The sequence below is a fragment of the Diadema antillarum genome, unplaced genomic scaffold (assembly GCF_040938485.1).
Source record: "Diadema antillarum isolate AM-2024a unplaced genomic scaffold, OU_Dant_1.0 scf00000048, whole genome shotgun sequence".
NCBI lineage: Eukaryota > Metazoa > Echinodermata > Echinoidea > Diadematoida > Diadematidae > Diadema > Diadema antillarum.
In genome coordinates this window covers 1,452,315-1,475,653 of record NW_027270937.1, presented here as the reverse complement: position 1 = coordinate 1,475,653, position 23,339 = coordinate 1,452,315, and the positions used below count along the sequence as shown (strand labels likewise).

At 38.3% G+C, this 23,339-nt stretch overlaps 1 protein-coding gene across 1 annotated transcript; it reads right to left on the bottom strand.

Annotated features, from left to right (window-relative positions):
* Positions 1-22,238: 22,238 nt before the first annotated feature.
* LOC139715413 (melatonin receptor type 1C-like) lies at positions 22,239-23,339 on the bottom strand. The gene has a single exon (XM_071626985.1). The coding sequence runs from the start codon at positions 23,337-23,339 to the stop codon at positions 22,239-22,241; it is 1,101 nt and encodes a 366-aa protein (XP_071483086.1).

Sequence of the window (23,339 nt, the reverse complement as noted above, 5' to 3'; positions counted from 1 at the left end):
TGGTATGGGTTGTGTGCAGTCAAATCTGCTTGCCCTGCAACTATACATTGCCAGTTGCTAACATCCTGTCTTGCAGTTGCATCAGACTTTCTTCAGGAGTTCCTTAATAGCTGCAGCTTTGTCTGTAGTGATCAGAACATATTTGATTTTTTGATTAAAACATCTTCCTCAAATCGTCCCAATTCCAATGATTGTATGTCATTTCCCTTCCACTGTTTAACTTGAAGAAAAGCTGCTACCGAGGTGGAGGGAAGGGACCTTTTGGAAGGGTTAGGAACAGAAAATGATGTTATGTATTTTCTTTTTTATCTGACTTAAGACTGCTTTTTCGCCAGCAAAATTGAATTCAGCCTTCATGCTGCTCGCATTTCTAAAAAACAACAACTGTGTGTTGGTGAAAATGTTATTAGTGCGAAGCCTCGATGCAATAGGAAACATTTCTTTTAATAAAGCTGCAGATACAACACGAAAAATTGTAAAAGTAAGACTTATAAGAATTTATATGTGTTGTATGAGCTTGAAGCCAATGAGAAGGATGCTGTTTGTATTGATCGACTGATGAATCCAGAGTACTAGTAATAGAAATGTTAAGGCATTTCCTTTTTTTTTCTTTTTCTTTGTATCTGGCTGTAAATCACAACGTTTTACATTTTCAGTGAGTCACTGGGTGAAACCGTGCAAAAATATGACAAAATCCACTTCCATACAAATTATCACGGTCATATGTTGCTCATTGATAAACATGCCTTTACCAAAAGTTTTGCAACAAAGGACACAAGTATCAACTAAACATGGATGTAAATCATCGCAGGTAAGAAAAAAGATGTTTGAAAAAAAAAACCCTGCTGAATGATTTAAGACCAATTTTTGTGTACCGTAAGCACACTTTGAAAGCTATATGAGATATGTCCAAACTCATGAAACTTTTGTAGAGTAGCTTATGGATAATCATGAACTTGATGATATGCCCCCCTCCCCCCTTTGGCAAAAAAAAAAAAAGAGAGAAGAAATAAAGAATTGCAACATAGACACAAGTAATAAGCAGTAAACATGAGGGCAAATTACAAAACATAATACATTAAATATCATGCAATCATGAAATATTTTAACGATTCCTACTACATAATTTCAGAATTTAATATTTGTGTACCTATTGAGCACACTTTGGAAGATAAGTTAAATTTACAGTTAAATAAAGGTATGTTCTATTCGATGCTACTTACAGTTGTTTTCTGTTTTGAGGCTGTATCTCAAGAAAATGTGAGTACAATGTAATAAAATACTTTTGATAAATGCAAGAATATACACACTAGGAGTAGGATAATCATCAAGGTTTTAAATGGTATTATAACAAATTTCCCTTGATATCTTGGATGAGACATTACAGTACAAATAACGTTCTGCAGCTTGTATTCGTATATCTGAAATCATATTCACGGTAGTAATTTGAATAGATTTATGTATAAATATATGCAAATTTTTAGTGAAATATAGGTAACTATTCCTGAGTGGAACGTATTCTACATCAGTGATTCTCAGCAGTAAAATTAAGACCACAGACACCATCACTAGGTACCTTTTACAGATAGAAATATAAGCCTGTAGTGGCACTACGGCGGTCATTTTGCATTTAATTGAATGCAAATATATGCAAAAACTGTATAAAGGGAAGTTTGAAAGTTACTGCTTATATCATAATTGTATTCCCTGACCTAAAAACATCTATAGGTTTAGACACCAGAATCTATTTTCTGCGGGTTTTATGTCCAGATATATAGCGACTTATTCCTGATGAGTGTACTACATTAATGATATACGAAGATACGGGCTTGCACAGGCGATATGGCGGCCATTTTGCATGTAATTATATGCAAATATATGCAAAAACTATATAAAAGGATGTTTGAAAGTTGCTATACATAACATAATTGTATTCCTTGACCTAAAAAACATAGGATTAGACACCGGAATTTACTTTCTGTGGGTTATATATCCCCAGATATAGGCATAAATAGGTTGTATGGCGGCCATTTTGAATTTATGCAAATTAGACACTGATCCACCACTCGAATTTTAGGGAACTTTTAATATGTTATTTTGATAGCTCTTCCGGGTCAAATGCAAGTGGAATCGTTTCTGTTGCAATTAGTTGTGGGTCATTTCATATTTTGACTGGACTAGTAGTAATCCTAACAACATCGTAATCAATTTTAATTTCCCTGTAGTCAAATGAGTAAAGTTTAATTTCTGACTATGCCATACAGCCAAAGGATATTACATTTTGACTAGCGGAAAAACAAACATGTGAAGATTTTATCATTTGCACAGAATTTTAGTAAATACGAATACAAATACAAATACAAATACAAATACAAATACACATGCAAATACATGTACAAATACAAACGCCTTCAAACAATAAACGGACAACAGCCAAGAAACATCGATGATATAAGATGCATTGTCACATTATATCTTACTCGTATTGTATCATATTGGAAATACATTTCGCTTTTGCCCCGTTTCGTATGTACTGTCTGCAAGTAAAGTAAATGCGGATTAAGGTAGAAAGAATTCGACACGAAGCACCATCCTGATCGTAGGAACCGTCGGCAGTCAGCAAAGCTCTTTACCGCTGGCTATGGTACCGCCGCCATTAGAGCCATTTCATAAGGCTATGAGAAATCAACCAACAGACGAAATGCCTCTTAACACCTCACTATGAATTCAACAGGACAAAAACACACCTCAGGGTATATCAAACAAATGGCGAATATAGATAACATTGAAATGTTCCAGGAATGAGTTTACGGCCAGTAAACGTGATGTACGTGGAATGACGCTTAATAATAATCATCATCATCATCATCATCATCATCATCATCATAATCATAAACGTCTTGTTAGTGTGAGGGGTGAATCTTGTTTTTCTGACGATGAAGTGCAATTACATGAAACAGAAAATTACTTCCAATCTATGGTGAATATACTATTATAAAAATGATTCTAAATACATGGATTTGCGAGGTGAAGGTCTGATTAAAATCAGCAGAAGTCAACATCGATTCAGCTATCAAAGAATCTGTCACACCAAAGCTTAGAACGAAACGTCAAAAATTACCTTTTCTGTCTACGACAAGTAAAGAGTTTCAACTTTTCTCTCGAGTTGAGAAACAGGTGCTTTTGCGGAGGAAGAAAATCCTTTATTAACACAGCCCCGTTGGAATTGTGTGTGTGCACGGCTTCTAATATCCAAGTTCAGTGTTGTACGTGGTACTGGACGGTACGATGTACACTCGAGAAACACCGTTTTGTGAATAACGGGAAATAACTATAATGTACTCTATGTTTCGAAACATCCATCCTTACGATGACACGAATGATTAATGTGGTCATTTATATCTAGACTTGGTGGTTTAAGACGTGCTTCGTAGAATATTTAAACAGTTTTTTTAATGTGAATATCACGAACGATGATGATTCCTAACATTTGCGGCTTATGTTGTATTGAAGGATAATAAGAATTAGTATTAAATCTTTTAAAGAAAATATCAGATATTTTTACCTTTTTATAGAGTAGAGAAGTATGCGAATCACAGTCAAATTCGCAAGTGTCATTATAACTGATATTGTTTAGGAAAAGTAAGTGGACGCTACAAAGAAAGAGTATAGGCACGTTTTAGTTTTAATAAGTGAAACCTGGACTATTCTATATGATTAACTTTACTTCATTTCTGTTATTTCAGTCACTTGAGCAGGGAGTAAGGTTTCCCTTTAAGTTGATTTCGATTACTCTCAAAACACACTCAAACAACCCGAATGTTGTTTCGAACCATCCCAGTTATTGATGAGTTAATGGCTATCTCATAAATTGTTTGTGTATAGGGGAGTACAAGGTCATTCTTCATCACATATTGTTGTCACAATACATGATAGCATCACGCGATTAAGTTGAAGTCGAAATAGCTGTAGAAGTTTCGCCGTTCCGATAAAGCCGCCTTTCCTAAAAAGAGCGATACAATTACAGGATTGTGTTCTTTTCTGAGATGTATTTTTACTAAAAATAAGGCAAGTGCCAAAATGTGTAAAATGAGTGACTTTGCATAACCGCTCTTCCTTCCAAATTTGATTGAAATAAAGGTCCTCAGTAGAGAGTTATTCAAGTTTTGTAGCGTTACGGACGGAAGACGGACGACGGACGGACAGACGCCGCAGAAGGTCCCTTAGTCTCCCCTCACCTCCGGTGGGCTCGAACAAAAAAAAAAACAAACAAACAAACAAAATTGTTAACCTTTTCGTGTTGGCCAAATCCCGTTAGCCGTATCCCCCTAGTAGACCGGTTCAGTAATGTATTCAGATTATCTACATGCTTCGCTCAAAAAGAAAAAAAAAGTTGCCCCTTACTACCACAAAGCTTGCCGGAGGCTTGCCCTGTTTGGCAACAACTAAGTGAAGTTCCTGGAGGGAGCAGGTGAATGAAATGCTTCGTTTCTAGGCTGCAAGAAAAGAAATATCCATGAACTGTAATAAATTGCAGAAACGGCATTTTACTGACCTAAGCCCTCAGGTTCCGTCGCCGGCATGACCGGTTTGAGAACAGAAAGCTCAAGAAAATGATATGCAAGAAGACGGATTGTAGTTTAAAACTTGTCAGCACTACTTATAAAGCTGTAAGGAAGAATTCATCAATCGATTGTTCCGATGCATCACACATCATCATTTACATCATGCTTGCAGATCTCTCTAGAAATAACAGGTTTTGATTTATAGTGCGCCAACCATTTTAAGGTATCCATTCACTGCAAAAACATCGGTGTTAGATTTAACACCACGGGTGTTAAATCTGACACCGATCAAGTGTCAATAGAGGACCACACCCACAGATGTAGAAAGCATGTTGTGGTGGTGTTGAAAAATGTTCACCTGGCACTTCATGGTGTTAATTTGACACTGTAGCTGGTGATATTTTAGACACTGCACTGGTGTTGATTCAATAATGACACCGCATGGTGTTGATTTGATATTGCTGGTGTTAATGTCAATGGTATAACACCCGTCCAGCTTCAATAGGAGATCACACCAACTGGTGTTACTGTGGTGTAAATGTGTTTACACATTTTTTTTTTCAAAAATCAAGTACTTTATCGGGAAATTCTTGATCGTCTTGTTGAAGTTCAAAATCAACAAGAAGGGTAGTAACTAAGAAACTCTTCAAAAAAAAAAAATTTGAAATGACACCCAGAGGTTTAAATCTAACACCATAAATGAGCACAGGAAATTTAACACCAGCTCGGTGTTTCATATTTAACACCGGACTTTTTGCAGTGTTTTAAGGGGGAAGGTGCATGCATGTAGCCGACACTTTTTCTTACTTTTCTTACTCTCTGTGCAATGATGTTAAGCCTGTTGTATTGTACTTTAGAGTGCAAGCAGGAAGATTTCAAACCGTTTTAGTTTGTGTACCAGAGACTTTACCTTTTACAGACGGTCCAGTTTTGTTTTGTTCTTGATGGTTTTCCCTGTTTTGAGGGTGCACAGTCCGAATCTGAATGATATACTTTATTGAAGTCTTGTTTGTTTGTTTGTTTATTTATTCAAAAAAAAAATCACAAAGTAACAATAATACAATAAGACTGGAATATGTAACTGAAGATAAACAGATGGATTGCCCTTCTCAGCTCTGCCTTCATGGTCGTGCTGGTCTTCCGAGGGGTCCAACTTCACATGAATAATCACATTAATTAAAGCTCCGTATACAGTGAAACTACTTATACACACACTTACCTATCACATAATCATATCATACAACAAAGTATTGATACATCAGTAAATCAACTAAAACAACATTACAAAAAACTTGTGAAAAATGTAACCCCCTCCCATCCCGATCGCCAATAAACCCTCCCCCACCCACAGCCCTCCCCATATAACATAATCATTAACATAATAGGGATACTTAAGGGTTAGATATGAAGTTTCTTATAATTTCCTAGTATATGAATAATGAATAAATGAATGATAAATAACAAATTGAACAAATTTGATGGTTTTCATCTATTTCTAGGGTTCTGAATCTGAATCTGAATCTGAATGAGGTATTTGAGATATGCCAGATGACCACCCCCCCCCCAAAAAAAAAGGATGTTGGTATATCCTTGAAAAAAAATGATAAATAGATTGAAAACAATTTGATGGTTTTACCCCATTTCGAGGATGCTCAATCCGAATCTGGTTGATGCAATCCTTGCATCCTTGATCATTTTGAGATGATCAAGATGGCCACCCAAATGACTGGGTGCACATCACGAGACCGACACCCACGAGTCATACAGCCCACGAGTCATACAGCTCACGAGTCATACAGCCCATGAATTATACAACTCACGCGAGCCATATAGTCAATGCGTTCGACACTAAGCTAACAAGGCCCACGAGACCGACACTCTGGCCCGAATTCACGAAGGTGGTACAAATGAAACCATTGTTTAAACCATGGACAAATACCATGGAGCGCCAAGTGTCGCACGGAATATTTCGTTACGAAATTGGTCATTTCGTCGACAAAATGACAGTTTCGTTAACGAAATTATCATTTCATGGACGAAATGTTCATTTAGTTACAAAATGTTGTCATTTCGTTACAAAATAATCATTTCATCGACGAAATGACTGATTTCGTAACGGAATATTCCATGCAACACTTGGCGCTCCATGTTTTTTGTCCATGTTTTAAACCATGGTTTCATCGTACCACCTTCGTGAATTCGGGCCAATAGCCTAGTGTCGAACTCATGGGCTGTATGATTCGTAAGCTGTATGACTCATGGACCTGTTTTCAATGTCGAACTCGTGGGCTGTCTGACTCGTGGGTGTCGGTCTTGTGGGATGACCCCAAATAGCCACCTAAATTTTTGAAATCTTGAGCGGTTAAAATGTCAGTTCAGTTTAATCGGAAGGTAGAAATGCAAAAGGTATATCGAGAAGTAAATGGTACACATGATAGTGGCCGTTTTGGTCTCCTCACTTCCACCTGTTACATTCTTACCTCAGACATTTTCGTTTTTATTTTTCTGACTTTTTACCACTGAAATGGCTTCTATTTCTTCTCCTCTTACATTATTCTTCATGCGTCTTAAACGTTACCTCTTGCATTTTTACCTATGGGATCTGACCCCTTAAGTGGTGGATCGGGGGGAGGGGTGCACCAAGCCCGCCTCCCTTTAATTTTTCGGAAAATAAAAGAAATAAAACGAAAAAATGGCGTGCGCCCCTTTAATTTTCAATTGTACTGGAACTAGAAAATTGAACAAAAAACAATTGGACGGGAGCCTTTTCTTTTCTTTTTTGCTGGCCAACTGATTAAACTCGGAAGTGGCACTAGATTTTTTTTGCCCCCCCCCCCCCCCCCCATTTACAGAATTCCTGGATCCGCCCCTGCCCTTACAGTGTACGTATGCGGTTGAAACGTGAGGAACAGTATCAGGTAACGCCTGTCTTGCTGTTGTGAGCTGGTGCAACTCTAAAAAGCAGCGGCATTTTTAGTTGCATACTAAAACATAAAAAGAATGAATTAAATGAATGTATACCATTTGGATTATTAAGTTAACTGTCAAACAAACAAACAAACAAACAAATAAAAAAACTTTGAATTAAAATGAGAGAGAGAGAGAGAGAGAGAGAGAGAGAGAGAGAATGTGATAAAGATAAAATCTATGGTAGATACTTTGATATCACAGCCGGTCTAGGGCAATTATACCCTGAGAAATTACCCCCGATCCTTCCCCTGATCCTAACCCTAATCATAATCCAGAACCTAGTCCTAACCCTTACCCTAATCGTTACTCTTACCTTATCACTAACCAGTATTAGCCGAGGGTAATTCCTCTCGGGACGTTATTGCCTTGATACTATCACAACTTTTGAATTTGTGATGTGAAGATCTAATTTTGTGCGTTATCAGTGGAAGATAGCATGGGATTGGTTTTCGGTAGATCTGATAATAGTAGCCATTTGAAGGACTCCCGCAGATCACGATCTAACGAAATAAAAGCAAAATATATTTTCCAATGTGAAAGGCAAACAGAAAAAGTTTTTAGAACAACAAAACTTTGTTAGTCTCTGTTCGTCTGCTAAACAAGAGAAACCTATTAGGCTAGTGGATGAAGTAAAATAGTCATTCTGCGCAGCATCGTTGAAGTGTTGTACGTTGTATGTTGTACGTTTGCCTATTATATGTCATTGTCACCGATGCTGTCGGGATCATATACTCTAACTCGCGGGTTAAAAAGAGGTGAAACTAGGGGAAAAAAGTGCAAACCACTTTTGTTCAATTTCAGAGAAATCTCACTGTTCTGTGTGTTCGACTTGATTTGTAATTTTGTTGCCTTAAAGGGATCGTGTAGTTTTGGTTGATACCTAACTTCAGGTTTCTAACATTTTTGGTAAGATAATGAGAAACCTTTTATGATATGAAAGAGCATGTTATTTCAAGAGGAATTCATCATCTATTTGAGGAAAACTGGTTTTGAAATGGCTGAGATATTAAAAAAAAAAACACAGAGCGAACCTAATAAAATGTGGGACCCGTGCGCTTTGTTTTACTTTTTTATTGTATGTCTCAGCCATTCCAAAACCGATTTTCATCAACTGTGAATTTCTCTTCAAATGGTATGCTCTGTACTATTTCATTAGTTGTTTCTTGGTATCTCGAAAAAAGTTAAAAGCCCTATCCTCATCTCCACCAATACTATGCCATTCCTTTAAGTCTCTGAGTGCAGAACAAAGTTTCGCTTTCAATGGGATTTTATACGCCCTCCTGAATAACGAAATGTATTTGTTCCGCACATCATTGTGCGGAAACTGTGTCAGGGACTATCGCGGGAATTCCCGATACAAGTCGAAGTGCAAGGTCTTTCTGCATCGTATGTTTATGTCACGTGATTAGTATCATGTGATCTCGAATCCCCGGATGTACAGAAGGGCAAGCAGCTGGAGACTAGTACACATCGTATGATTACATCTTTCCTACACTGGTCTATTCACTAGAAAATTAATTAACCATTTAACCGAGTTATTTCCAGTAATCTTGCCCTCCTGTCTCAAGTATACTCGACATCTGGACTTCTTTTTTTCCCCGACGTTCATTCAAATTGTAAAAGTGGTTCGAGTGAATGAAACTAAGTATTGTGCATTTGATACGAGTCTCTCAGCCACTTTAGGTTTGCTTAGAAAACACGGAAGTTTGAATGCTTACTGCCGTTTAAATTTCAACCCGTTTCCTCCCTCTCTCTGCCTCATATCCTGTGTCTTACCAATTTGTATCATCTTGCTTTTAGTTTTCCGAGGAGTCTCATCTTGGCTACCTATTCTTCTCCTTCTTATCAACATATATTCTATTAGTTCATTCTTTATATTGATTTTGGTACTGGTATAACTTTAGATGGTCAAGATAAATATATCCGTTCTCCGTATAATTCCACGCCTATAATATGAATTCGGGAACCTACATTTTTACAAGCGTTATAGCTTTTATGTAGGCCCCATCATATTTCTGATATTTCCTTGTGGCACCTTCATATCATGATGTGACCATATACATTTGTGTTTAGTATTTTTTTAAACTTCAATCAAAATACATGATTGTAAATATTCTGTATACTTACTTGTTGTTTTACTGTCAATTATTTTGAAATTTTATTGAGAAAGTGGAAATATGAAAATAAATTTGAACTGAACTGAACTAAAGTTAACATGCCAATTGACATTAACCACACACTTTTCTTTTCTTTCTTTTCTTTCTACTCCCGTATTGTGTATGTGACCAGTAATCTCATTTAATACATCATGAAGTCCAAAATATTAGCAAGGTATAATAAGGTGATACTGTGGAAGATATCAAAAGTCTACGTTTGTATTGTTTATTTGTTTTTTCTCAGAAATTAATCACTTCCGCAAACCGTTTCTAAAGCCCGCCGCACACTACACGACTCGCGACTATACGACCAAGGACCATAAGACCCAGTCGTACGACCTGCCAACGCACACTACACTATCAGACCTTACGAGTAGTCTTACGACTAGTACGACTGTTCTGTCTTCAGTACTAATGAGTATTAAAGCGCACGCAGTGCGCACTGTGAGCGCTTGCATTTTACTGTATCTTGATCGGCTGAAAGCCCACGACCGGTCGTAGAGATTCAACATGTCAAATCTCTGCGACTGGCGCTAAAGGCCACCGCACACTACACGAACAGACTGGACTTAAAGTCATATTATTAAGCCAAGCTGGGTCTTTTAAAGACCAGTCGTACGACCGGACACCGCACACTATACGACCGAACCTTACGAGTAGGCTTACGACTGTAAAGCGTGCACTTGCATTTTAATGCATTGTGAATGTCAACATGTCAAATCTCTACGACTGGCGCTAAGACCCAGTCGTACGACTGGAAACTGGCAAGACTGTGACGTCACACTTCCAGTCTTAAGGTCTTAAGACCGGTGAATCGGGGCAAAATCGTGTAGTGTGCGGCGGGCTTAAGTCGTACAACTGGAAACTGGCTGTGACGTCACACTTCTTAAGGTCGTACGACCGGTCGGATCGTATAGTGTGCGGCGGGCTTTACATGTTTCTGTACTGTAGTAGGAAAACAAAATAGAATAATAAGAAACCTATGGCGGACTTCCTGATTGTCGTTAAGCACGTAACTTGATTCTTCTCTAGTAATTACCACGGTGCGCTGTAATGAAACACCTTGAAATATTACACGCAATCAAATCATTTCATTTCCGCGGGTTGAAATTACAGCTTGTAAGAACAGTGTACACATTATTCGGAAAAGAATTTATATTTAGATACTGTAGAGACCAATAGAATCTAACTTGTGACTGCTAGTACCTAGACCACGCACATACGCACTCATAACCACCAGTTCACTTGCATCACATGATAAATCACCGAAAAATGAATAATTTCTTCTCTCAAAGAAATTAATAAATGACGGATCGGGGGGGGGGGGGGGGAGGGGCGCACCGGGCGCGTGTGCCCCTTGATTTTTTTTTCAAAAACAAAAGAAATACATACTTATGTAAAATGGAAAAAAATAAGGGGGCCCCATGCCCTTTAATTTTCAGTTGTAGTGACACAAGGTTTTGCTTTGTTTTGTTTTGTTTGGTTTGGTTTTGCTTGTGCTGATTAAACCCGGAAGTGGCTAGATTTTTTTTTTTTTTTTACCGCCGTCCCCCTCCCTTTATTGACGGTACGAAAGGGGGGGGGGATGGAATAGTTCCGGCTCAGTGAAGTTAGTGTGACGTCATCACTGAGCTGCGCCTTGTGCGCGTCCTTCGCGGGAGCCTATGCACTCACTTTCTTGCTCAAGATTTCCAAAACCACAGGGAATCATACATGTAGTAGCAGCGCGGGAATTACAAAAAAAAAAAAGAGAAAAGGTTCAAGCACAGGCTCCAGGTGTCAATATGAAAACTTAGCATAGCGTCAGTGTCTCGCATTACTACGATGATTTGGCTCAGTCGCTAGCGCGTCTGCCTCCAGAAAGGACCGTGGTTCGATTCCCCGAGTCGAACTGAGCAATGTTGTGAGTGATTATACCACGTCGCCTTCTAGTAAGAGGCAAAATGCTCTGTCCCTGGGATAGGACATGAAATGGAGGTTCCGTATTTGGGTTATTCACAACTCACATATGAAAAAGAACCCACTTCATTAATTCATCGCAAAGAGCAGGGTGCTATACCCAGTGAAGTGGTCCACCTCGTATACCTACCAACACACAAGAAAAACGGGAGCATGATGCCGACCCCTCGTGGTTCGGCCCAGGTGACTAGCAATAGTCAGCAAACGATATCAACCATGCACAGCGTGCCATTCGAGAAGCAAAAGACTGCTACTAGACATTCCGGGACGCGCCTCTTTTTTCCGTTAATAAGAGAGAGATTACCTCACGAATATTCATTACGCAGGCAGCTCTGGGTCGTATCGTATTGCGTATGATGTGTTCACAAAGAGACATTGCGTGTGCTGTGTGTGTATGTTTGTGTGCGTGTGTGTGTGTGTTTTAGTAGCACAATTTATTTTTGTGTATGTGTGTAATAAGGCACATTTGGAAAGGCTTGATTAGGCTGATCAAAATAGCTTTTTCTGAGTTATGCAGAATTTCATGTCATTTTTCTTATAAAAACATGGTATGATTTGGAAAAAAAACAAATATAATGTACCGTTTGCTTGAAAAATGATTCAGCAGCATAAGTTTTTGTTGTTGGTAATATTGATTTCATTGTTAATATGAAGTTGATATTGAATGGAACTCAAATAAAAAATATCATAAAAAAGTGTGTGTATTATGCGCGTGTTTGTCGATAGTGGCGTGTTTGAGTGGCAGATATGAAAGGGTTACTTGCTCAACTAGCTGACCGCAATACGCTGTCTTACCATGATTGTATACCCCCCCCCCCCCCCCAAAAAAAAAAAAAGAGAGAGAAAAGTACCAGGATTTAGAAAACCACAAGGCAAAATTGTTAAAGCTGTAAGTGCAAGACGTTACACACACACACACACACACACACACACACACACGCACACACACATTGTGGGGGGGGGGGGGCTACGTTAAACATCTCTGCCTGTAAGTAGTCACTCTCTTAGTGCACCCCTCATGACCCTCAAGAGTCACCTAGCTGTACTACCGAATTAAATGGTCGTTAGATATACCAACTTTGGTGATTACGTCGACATTTTGTCGTATAGATTTTGGTTTCCTCTTTTCATGTACAAGTATTTTACGGCCACCGCACACTATACGACTTTTGGTCGCACGACTGACCGATTTTGGATCCGAAATATATCAGAATAGCCTAAAAATAAACACTCATTTATTTCAGAGCACAAGTGGGTCAGTCGTGCGAGCGAAAGTCGTACAGTGTGCGGTGGCCTTTAAACCAATAAAACGTCGACGAAGAACACATTATAGCGTGCATGAAATATTTATTTGTACAATCTACTCCTAGACTGGAGGCGATTTTGGTCTGGTGTAACCGGAGAAAAACCGACGAGCACGCGAGGCTTGAGCCGACTATAGTCACACTTGTATACTCTCTGTTCTCAACGAAATATGCTGTCACAAGTAAAATTCCCAAGTTTTCAAAAGTTACTCAAGCGGTGACACTCGTAACAAGCTCGGCAATACTCGTGACTACACTAACTCGGCAAAGTGTGGACAATCGACCCAAATATGGAGGTATAATGCGCATATTTGGTTTATACGGCACGTTGCGCTGCGTATTTCATGAACTACCGAATTCGTGAACATGTAGATGTGACAAAAAATGTATAGCATATTAAGAGGAAAAAGAAGAATTTTTCTGTCTAGTAATGTCTTTACATATATTATATCAAATATGTTCATGAAGATACAGTCACGAAATCCATAAACTTCCACATTTTTTCTTTCCTTACTTATACGGTTCAGGTGGGTATATTCGATATGGACGCGTTTCTAGTCGGATGCAGTGTATGCACCTCATCAAAACTATCCAAAGAAAATATGTAAATTTTAGTAGCTCTTACCTCATGGGTAAAAAAAAAAAATCAATTCCTATTATGCTAAACATCAGGTGGTAGTTTAAGTATGACTTTTTAATATGCTGACGGCGAATTTTACATTAACTTTTTTTTCTCTCTAAAGTTTTATCTTTCACCTTTTGACCATTGACACATTTCCTCCGATTTTTTTTTTAGTTTGACCTCCTTGTTGAAACAAACATGCAAATAAATGATAAATGATAAGTGATAATTTGTATATACATTGATATATTACGTATACTATACCACGCATACATTCGGGTGGAAAGTGGGCGAAGACATGCAAAAGATAATGTCCTCCTTTTTGTGTGTAGGAAAGAGCACTAACTGCCCGCCTCCGATGGGCATTTCGCTGAAAGGTCAGAATCATTCGTGCCCACATCCGCCGTGGTAATGGTCAAGATAAATGGAAGCCCACTTTTAGGAGCAATCGACCTTTCGTGCACGGGCTTGCTGTCATATTTCACCTCCTACACTAACAGATATACGAAACAAAATAAGTACTAATAAACAGGTTTCGACTACCGCGGAATTTCTCGTGAAGCTAGGTATTTCGTTGCATCAGAAACCACATACTTATCTCTAGAGGAGTTTCCTTTGCGAATAAATTGAAGTGAGTTAGTTACATGAAATAAAATTGATATAAGCCGAGCGTATCAAAGTGAACCTAGACTGGCTTCCACCAAAATGATTTGACCATTCACGTTTACTGACGAGAGTGAATTCGAAAAGGCACGAATACTATAGTTCATCAAAATGCGAACGAAATAACGATTCGTAGGATTACAACGTTAAGCAGCAGCATCAATAGTACGAGATGTTCTTTTAGCCTTACCTTAATGCTCACAAAGCGTGAGTGAATTCGATGCAACAGGAGACTGTTATTTCTCCAAGTATGAGCACCAGGAGAAGACTGAAAAACAGTCCTGGTTGTGGCATATACTTAGCAAAAAATAGAATAAACATTTATGCTATACTTACTACCAGATCTCTATCGATAGTGTCTGCCGTTAACCACGAAACAAAAACACACTATGACATCCGCTCTAACTAATGGGGTTCAAGGAAATAATGAGGCGCATGCATAACATGCATTGCATCGCTTGTCATATAATTCCACAATACTTCATCTCGAGCATTTCTTGGTTTCGCTCGATTGTTTGCGCTAATGGGCGAACTATAGAATCTTTGTCTAATCTTCCATATTATTCATCTCGATTTCACTATTTTGTGGAGACATGATAATCGTTTACTTCCCATCGAAAGTTTATGCAAAGTTTTTACCGGAATATACGAAACCCAATTCCAGTACCGCGGATTTCACATACTAAAGCAAGTCCACTTTTATGAACATGAAAGATTCAAGGTTTTTTTTCTATGTATATAACAGAGCTGTGTTATAATTCATGGGTGGTGCTGACGGAGCTGTAGAAATATACAACTCTGAAGTTTCACTTTCGTCTTATCCGGCCGGAAACCTCGTGGGCGTATGTCATCGATGGCAACTGCATGCCGTCCGTCCGCACTTTCAAAATGTCTCCCTCTCCATTATTTCTCATTCATCTTTAAAAAATGGATGTCATCCGGAGAGGTCTGGATGAGATGTAATTTCAGATTGCGAAAGATTTCACCACTTTTCTTGAAAATCGCCACATAATGATGATTCAATTTAATTTAATTCAATTCAATTCAATTCAATTGAAACCGATTCAGTTCTATTCAATTATTTCCATCTAGCAAAAAGGTAATACATGAATTTGATACTAAGTATGATCAGTTTGTTGACATTTTGATTCATATTGTTGAACAACGTTTGAAAGAATTACAAGTCATAATACAAAATATGCAAACGAATAATTGATCAGGAGAAAAAAAAAATGGAGGATGAATTATGGCATCGTAATTGAATGTCACGTCTCTTCCATTCTTTTTCATGTATATGGTAAATCTCTTTTGAGATGTCTGCAGAAAGTCAAGAAAGCTCTAATGAGGCCCGTCGTATATCAAGACATGAGCTGCAATGATCCACATCCTCATTTTCCCCCCGTAGGTCGTAATGAAAATTGCCAAGACCGCTAGCCAGTGACTCCCGAATGTGACTAGGGCAACGTAAAAAAGCGCCAACAACGTCCAGGCAGGGAGAACTCTGACAAGGAAAAAGAAAGTGGACCGAAGGCCGCGTTCTCACAATAGGCTCCCGTGGGTTTGCGTTGCGGAAATATGAGGGAGGTCAATGTTTCCATCGAGGATATAGCGCCGAGTTCCTGGTATTCACATTGTCTTTGTTCAAATATGAAATTCGCCTTTTTTGTTTTGTTTTAGATATGATCTTTCCAAACGATATAAACTTTGTTTGTTGTATGAAAATATTTCTCTCTCTCTCTTTTTTTTTTTCAAGGATTGCAAGCGTGTCTGGCGATCAATACTCCCGAGATCTTAGCCCTTTGTGTACAGATACATGAGTAACAAAGGACAAACAACAACAGAGAAATACGAAGCAGAACAAATGCCAACAAAACATTTTGAAGAGAGACTGGATATGACTTGCTACGCATCCGAATAAAAAGAAGAAATCAAAAAGGCCTTGAAAAGGGTCTGTTTTAAGACACGTGGAGTGGTCGACGAGTGTCCTGAAAGAGGGTTTGTCTTTTTTTTTCTTTCACCATTCAGTCGTCTCATTTCGCAAAATAGGATTTCGACATTTACCACTACGTATTCGATTTGTTGATCGAATAGGCCTTAAATTAGATCTGACATTCTTTTTTTCACTCTTATTCTTCATTGCGGGCATGTTTTATGAAAGTTTGTTGCTAGTCTACCAGGGTAATTAAAGCCATTCAGGGCATCATACTTGGTACCACAAGGAAATACTCTTACGCCATTTGGGTTTTCGGAAGCCCCTCGTGACGCCAATTAGGGTATGTTTTACATATTGTGTGACACCATTTTAGAGGGGTAAATTTGATGTATCGAAACACGTTATTTAGGGTCTTTCTAAGGTGTTTGGCCCCGGGCATGTAGCAATTAATTTGTCTGAGAGCGACCCTACCCTCCGCGGGGGCACCGCACGAGCGAAGTAGGGCCTATATTGGTGTCGCGTGCTTCCTAACATAAAGCGACCAGCAGGGCCTTGGTCTGTTTCATGAAGTCATCACATAAATGTCTTCATATTCAGAATGGCTAAAGTCGCTAATATGTAGCTATGTAGAGAAGTAAACTCCATTTCATGAAGTCTCTCATAAAACTTTTATGAATCGGACCCCTGGATGTTATGACTGTGCATATATAAGTCTAAGTGGTATTCATTTCCATTCATACCAGTAGAGGGAAACGGTTACCTAGAAATGCCATCCCAACCAATCAACGTCTGTGGGAAAAGCCAGGTATCGGTTGTGCTTTACATAGCACTGTTATTTTTCCTCAGGTTCAGAACGATATCTGCATGGATACACCAGGGCTCGACATTAGCGGGGCCCGATGGCCAATTAAAAATTCATGTCGGGCCACAAAATATCCAAAAGGCTTTCTTTTGGTGGCCCGATCGGGAAAATAAGTGGTTATACGTTGCATTTACTTTAACTTCGGGCCAGTACCCACTTTTCTTTTTAGGGCCACAGAAATCTCAAATTCTAAGATTTGAGGCCCTAAACGGGCCACCAGATAAAGAACAAAGTGAGTGTCCGGCCCTTGACTTATTTATGTGTAATCGAAATAATTATGCATTATGTAGAATTTGTATTATGATTTATCACCTTGAATCGTAGGTAACTTGGATAAATGGAAAATTCACTATCTACACTTACATCGTTGTACATAACGAAAGACATTGTTTGTTATACTTGCATTACGTCCGATATGAGCGACTGCTCTTTCTCTTTCTCTTTCTCTCTCTCTCTCTCTCTCTCTCTCTCTCTCTCTCTCTCTTCAGCCATGGCACTACTGAACTAAGAATAGAAAGCGATGCTTTCAGTTCTGGAACATAATCGCAACTAGACTACACACTCGAAACCCTCGACTTGACAGCTACACACAAACAGGACGCGTAGCGAAGAATCACGTGATCATTGTCTTTGCAATAACGAAACATGCATTGTTCAGAAAGCACTATTACAGTGCGTTATAAGATTATTCTTGATATTGACAAATGCAGACATTCAACACTAATCACATCACACAACTTTAATGAGGTTTTATTCGTGAAATCCGTAAGGCTTTTTGTACATATACTCCCCCCCCCCCCTCCAATTTATTTATCCGTAGAATGAGAGAAAAATCAGGTAATTTGGTTTAATTCATTAATCTGTGTGAAAAATGAGATTTTTTTAAGAGTGCAAAGTTTCAACACATGTTCAAAGGGGTATATCAAAGTTAATCCAAGTACTGAGTGATGATAGGCCATCTTTTTAAGTTTTGAACAGTTTCTGGCTAAATATGGTGTTTCTTGTAATTTTAGGGTACTTTTTGATCATTCACGCAATCCCCTTAGAGTAGAAAAACACATCGAAAAGAAATCAGTGAATGATAACGAAATAAAGATGCAACAAGAAGATACAATATCTAATTTGTCCCCAAAAAAAACAAAAACAAAATAAAACAAAACAAAACAAAACAAAAACAAAAACAAAAACCAACAACAACCCCAAAATATGTCGATATATACACCGAAAATTATGCAACAAAATATTTCACCCACCAAAACTGGAAAGGAAATGGGGAAAAATATTTAAACAAAATTTAGACCGGATCAATATATACAATGTTCCTTATTCATTACTAAGTATATCTACTATGAATCAAAGACTTCGTTATTTTCAATATAAAATTCTGCACAGAAAAATTGGTGTTAATTTTTTTGCAATGGGACTCTCTAGCACAGACCTCTGTACGTTTTGTTCAGGCTCCACAGAAACAATTACACATTTATTTTGTTTTGGGAATGCAATATTACACATAGATTTATTTTTCAAAAAACTAGAATTTATGTTACAGAATCAAATTCAAATTACAAGTACATTTATACTGAAATCATTAGATTTTGCCAATTTTGATAGTTTTTAAAGCAAGACAAGAAAGAAGATGACTATAATATGTCTGAAAAAAAAACCCAAAGGTTTTGTATCCAATATTAAAGGGATCGTATAGTTCTGCTTGAGACCTTACTTCCGGCTTCTAACATTTTTATTGATATAATGATAAACCTTTTATAAAATATAAAAGAGCTTGCAATTCCAAAAGGGGTTAAACGTTTAATTGATGGAAATTGGTTTTATAATGGCTGAGATATCCAAAACAGAGCAATCCTAATAAAAAGTGGGACCCATCATTTATTAGAATTGCTTTGTTTAACTTTGTTTTGGATGTCTCAGCCATTCCGAAACCGATTTTTATCTAATAAACTTTGAATTCATCTTAGAATGGTATGCTGTGTATTATTTCATAAAGTGTTGTTTTTGGGTATGTAGCAAAGAGTTAAAAGCCAAATCCTCATCACCACCAATGCTATACTATCCCTTTAAGTGGAATCGTATTCATGCTATTGGGATTGTTTTTAGCTGCCTGTAAATTTTTATATTATTTGTTTTTATGCATATGTGACATTTATTTGTATCTGAATGTTTTATAAGTGAATAAAATTGTATTGTAAAAATGTTGGATTTTGGTTACATATGAGTATGCTGACCTTGCCATAACCCGAAATGGCAGAGTGTAGGCAAAATTTTTTCTCATTTTTCATTACTGAGTAATGAGAGAATTATATCAGTCCCACAAACTTTTTGTGAGATGATGAGAAACCTCTTATAAAATATTAAAATGCATACAATTCTAAGAGGAATTAAAATTTTATTTCACGACAATTGGGTTTGAAGTGCCTGTGATATCTATAAACAAAGAGGTCTTAATTAAAGGTGGGACTCACCTTTTATTAGGACCACTCTTTTTTTTTCTTTTTTTTTGGAACATTTCAGCCGTTTTAAAATCTATTTTCATCAGCTGTTCATCAAATCAAATAAACTTTGATTATCTTCTAGAATTGTATACTCATTAATATGTCATAAGTGGCTTCTAATCACCTCGCAAAAAGTTAGAATCTGACTCCCCTCCCCATCTCAGCCAAAACTATATGACCTACTATCCCTTTAGCATTCTAACTGTCACTGGTTTCCCACCGCCACGAGCGAGCTCTCACTGAGGATTGTTGGGAGTCAGTGGTCGTAAAAAAAAGAAAAACCTCATTGAACTTTAGTAAGGGACGGCACATGCACGTGATTCTATTACGTAGTTGTACTGATAATGATTATTGCTCTTGTACAAAAAAAAATAGTATTACCAATAAACCGTATGAACATTAATTCAATGTTTATTTGTGCGTTCATTTTCAGCTTGAATGTGGTCGCAGCAACCTCAAGACACATTCACGAGAGACAATTGGATTTGTGGGTAGTATATCTAATTTCACGAACTACACTATAGAATTCACCATTATCACAGGTTGAAACTAAACCACACAGCACAAGTCATTACATAGTAAATAACATATATCATACAAGTAAATTCCCTCATTGCGGTGACCAAACATTGCTCATCATAATATTTGCTCACTAACGAAGAATGTTGACGAGATTCGTCACATCGTTGGCAACGAGAAAAATCCACGTTATTTCTAGGGTGCACGTCGCGAGACCGACAATCACGAATCATACAGCCCATGTAGGAGTCATACAGTCCACGAGGTGTACAACCTACGAGTAATACCGCCCATGAGTTCGATACGAAGCAAACAAGACCCATAAGACCGATATATTAAGCCCCGTTTTGTATTTGTCGAACTCGTGGGCTGCTTTTACCTATAGTGTCGAACTCGTGGGCTGTATGACTCGTGGGTATCAGTCTCGTGGGATGACTCCTTTTTCTCTAAGAGAAACCAAATTGAACCACACCGTCTCTTATATTGAAATCGATATTCGAGGCTATCGATATATCAGATTACATGATGTCACAATAATCGAAGTTTCCGTGATGTTATGCCCCAGTTTGTCAGGGATTATTATGCTCTCTAAGCTGAAGCTAAGTCTTCGAAAAGTTCGATTTTCTCATAGGCCTATTGCCGAAATATGAAAATGCTTAATCTAGAAGGGTCTATAGGTGCTTTAGAAAAGACAATTTGGGATGATGTACTAGATGAATCAGATCGCAACAGTGCATATGAAAAACGTTCTCGTAAGTTCGTACCTGTAGACTGTATTACATCTATGTCCCTCTTAGAAAGAAAACGGTATTGAGAGGCACCATGAATGGATACTACAACTTTGTAAGATCCGTGAGAGAGCTGATGTTAAACAGCAAGCTCATGGCTCTAAAACCAGTGAGGATTGGGAATCATACAAGAAATTAAGAAATTTTGTAACTGATATGATAAGGAAATCTAAACGTGTTTACGGGGCTGAAAGTATGGTAAGTTATAGTGGTAATAGAAACGCAACATGGATTTGAATAAGGCGCAAAATGCCTATGAAATGAGCAGAACTTCATATAAAAAGTTAATCACAGACGGATATGAAGTCAAAGACTGAGCATGCTAAATGATATTTTTTTTTAAGTTTGGCTGTTAGAAGAAAATGAACAGGAGAATTTAGTGAAAATGAAAAATAATTCGTTACTATCATTAAATGTAAGTTCACTTTTGAACAAACATCTAGGCCTACTGATGACGTAATAAATGTTGTTAAGGTTATTTCGAGGAATAAAGCTACTGGTCCAGATGAAATACCGGATGGTAGCGTTTAAGATACCATTGATTTCACAGTTGAACCGTCGACCTATATTGAACCTTTGACCTTTCACTGAACACTGGTAAAATTTTAACACATTGAATAGGGCATATGTAACGTCCATTATATACACAAAGGGAGTGATAACTTCAACCCATCAAACCATAGATCTACTGTATAACAACATTACGAGTTAGTATTGTCCAAAGCGTCAGAGAAAATTGTTTTTGATCAAGACTAGCGTGTAATTATCGGTCATATGACATACTTAGTCGACATCAGTATGGTTTATGCCCTGGGCAATCTATGATGAACTAGCTGTGATTGTAAATCGGGTTAAAAAAGTGAAGAGAATTTTGTTCATGCTGTTACACTAAGTTTGGAAAAGGCGTTGGATATAAATTCCATTTGACGGTATTATTGACAGCTAAAGATATCTTTGCTTTGACACATAAACATTACAAATTGCTAAGTTTGACAGTAATGGTACATTGCAATTTACTGTAGTTACAATTCTTCAACACTTTATTTTCATGAAAAATGACGTCAAATACTAACCTCGCAGAGACAAAACTTAATTACTGTAATAATTGACACTCTGTAAGAACATTCAATAACCATGAACCCGGGCAACATTAAATCTCATTAGCGCAACAAAAATATAACTCTTTGTTATAATCAAACAAAGAGCTTTCCGATTCATTATACTCTAAAATATTTACATCAAACAGTTCTTTAAGTTTATTTTGATCTTAATTTCTGTCAGAACAATGGTTAATATTAACGGCCCAGTATTTTGTCAGGTGATATAATTAGTTCGTAAGCTTGGTATGGTACAACGGGACAAAATAATGACAGGATGTAACTGACACAATTCACATATCGTTGATGTCAGTGGTCAGCTTTTCGCTCTGTGCCTCGTAGCTCTTTGTAACACTGATACCTTGCGGCGTCTGCCTGTCACCAGTGTTGTAGTCGAGAATGCGTGCCAGCAGTCGGGAGGGCCTCGGGATATCACGCCAGCGCCGTCGCAGCACACAGGCCATGACAACCCTGAAGTGAGGATGCTTCCAGCCGTAGATGAACGGATTAAGGCAACTGTCGAGAACGAGTGGGAGAGACACGTGAGGCATCACTCTGAGAACGCGGTGCAGAGCGGGTCCTTTCAGGAATGGGATAGCCAGAAATACACCCATGAAGGGAGATACGCACAGGACGAAGCAGCATACCACGCACAGGAGATTCTTGGTGATTGCCAACTCGGTATGCCTACGACAGCTTTTCTCGGTAGGCATTGAGCGTGACTTGGACTTGAGAGCGCGCCTTTTCACGCGTCTGAATATTAGCCAGTAGCTGAAGAACGTCACACCAAAGGCAATTGACGACGAGCAAATCACGAGGTAGACGAAAGTATTCGAATTCTTGTGAGTGAAATCACAGATGCAGACTCGTGTGAGGGCGTTGTAACCGAGGCGACCATGACCAATAAGCTGAGGAAGGACTAAAACTGCAGCGGGATACAACCAAGATATTGTCACCATGACGACCAGTTTTCTCGACGAGAAGATGCGGTTGTATGTGTGCCTAGGTTTGATGATGAGCACACAGCGATTTACAGCAATCAACATCATGGTAATGACGCTACTCCCAATAGATATGATATCAAGGGCAGCTGTCAGTTGACAGAGCACCTTGGGTAGTGCTGTGTTGTTCCTGACCAACATCGAGACGACCTGAAGCGGCTGAACTACGCAAACCAATAGATCACTGACGCTCAGACTGACGACGAGGTAGGAGGTTCTCGTTTGGAGTTTCCTCGACAGGGCACTCGCGAGCAACAGCACGACATTCCCTGTCACCCCAACAATGAACACAGTGCCATATGCTCCAGCTAAACAAAGGTATTCAGGGGTGAGACTGGAAGTGGGTTTAACCAAAGACCGATTGCTGTTCTGATACCCATCTACATCCGCCAT

What these genes read in the sequence shown, in the direction of transcription:
- LOC139715413 (XM_071626985.1), bottom strand. Translation starts at nt 23,339, where the DNA reads ATGGCGGATGTAGATGGGTATCAGAACAGCAATCGGTCTTTGGTTAAA.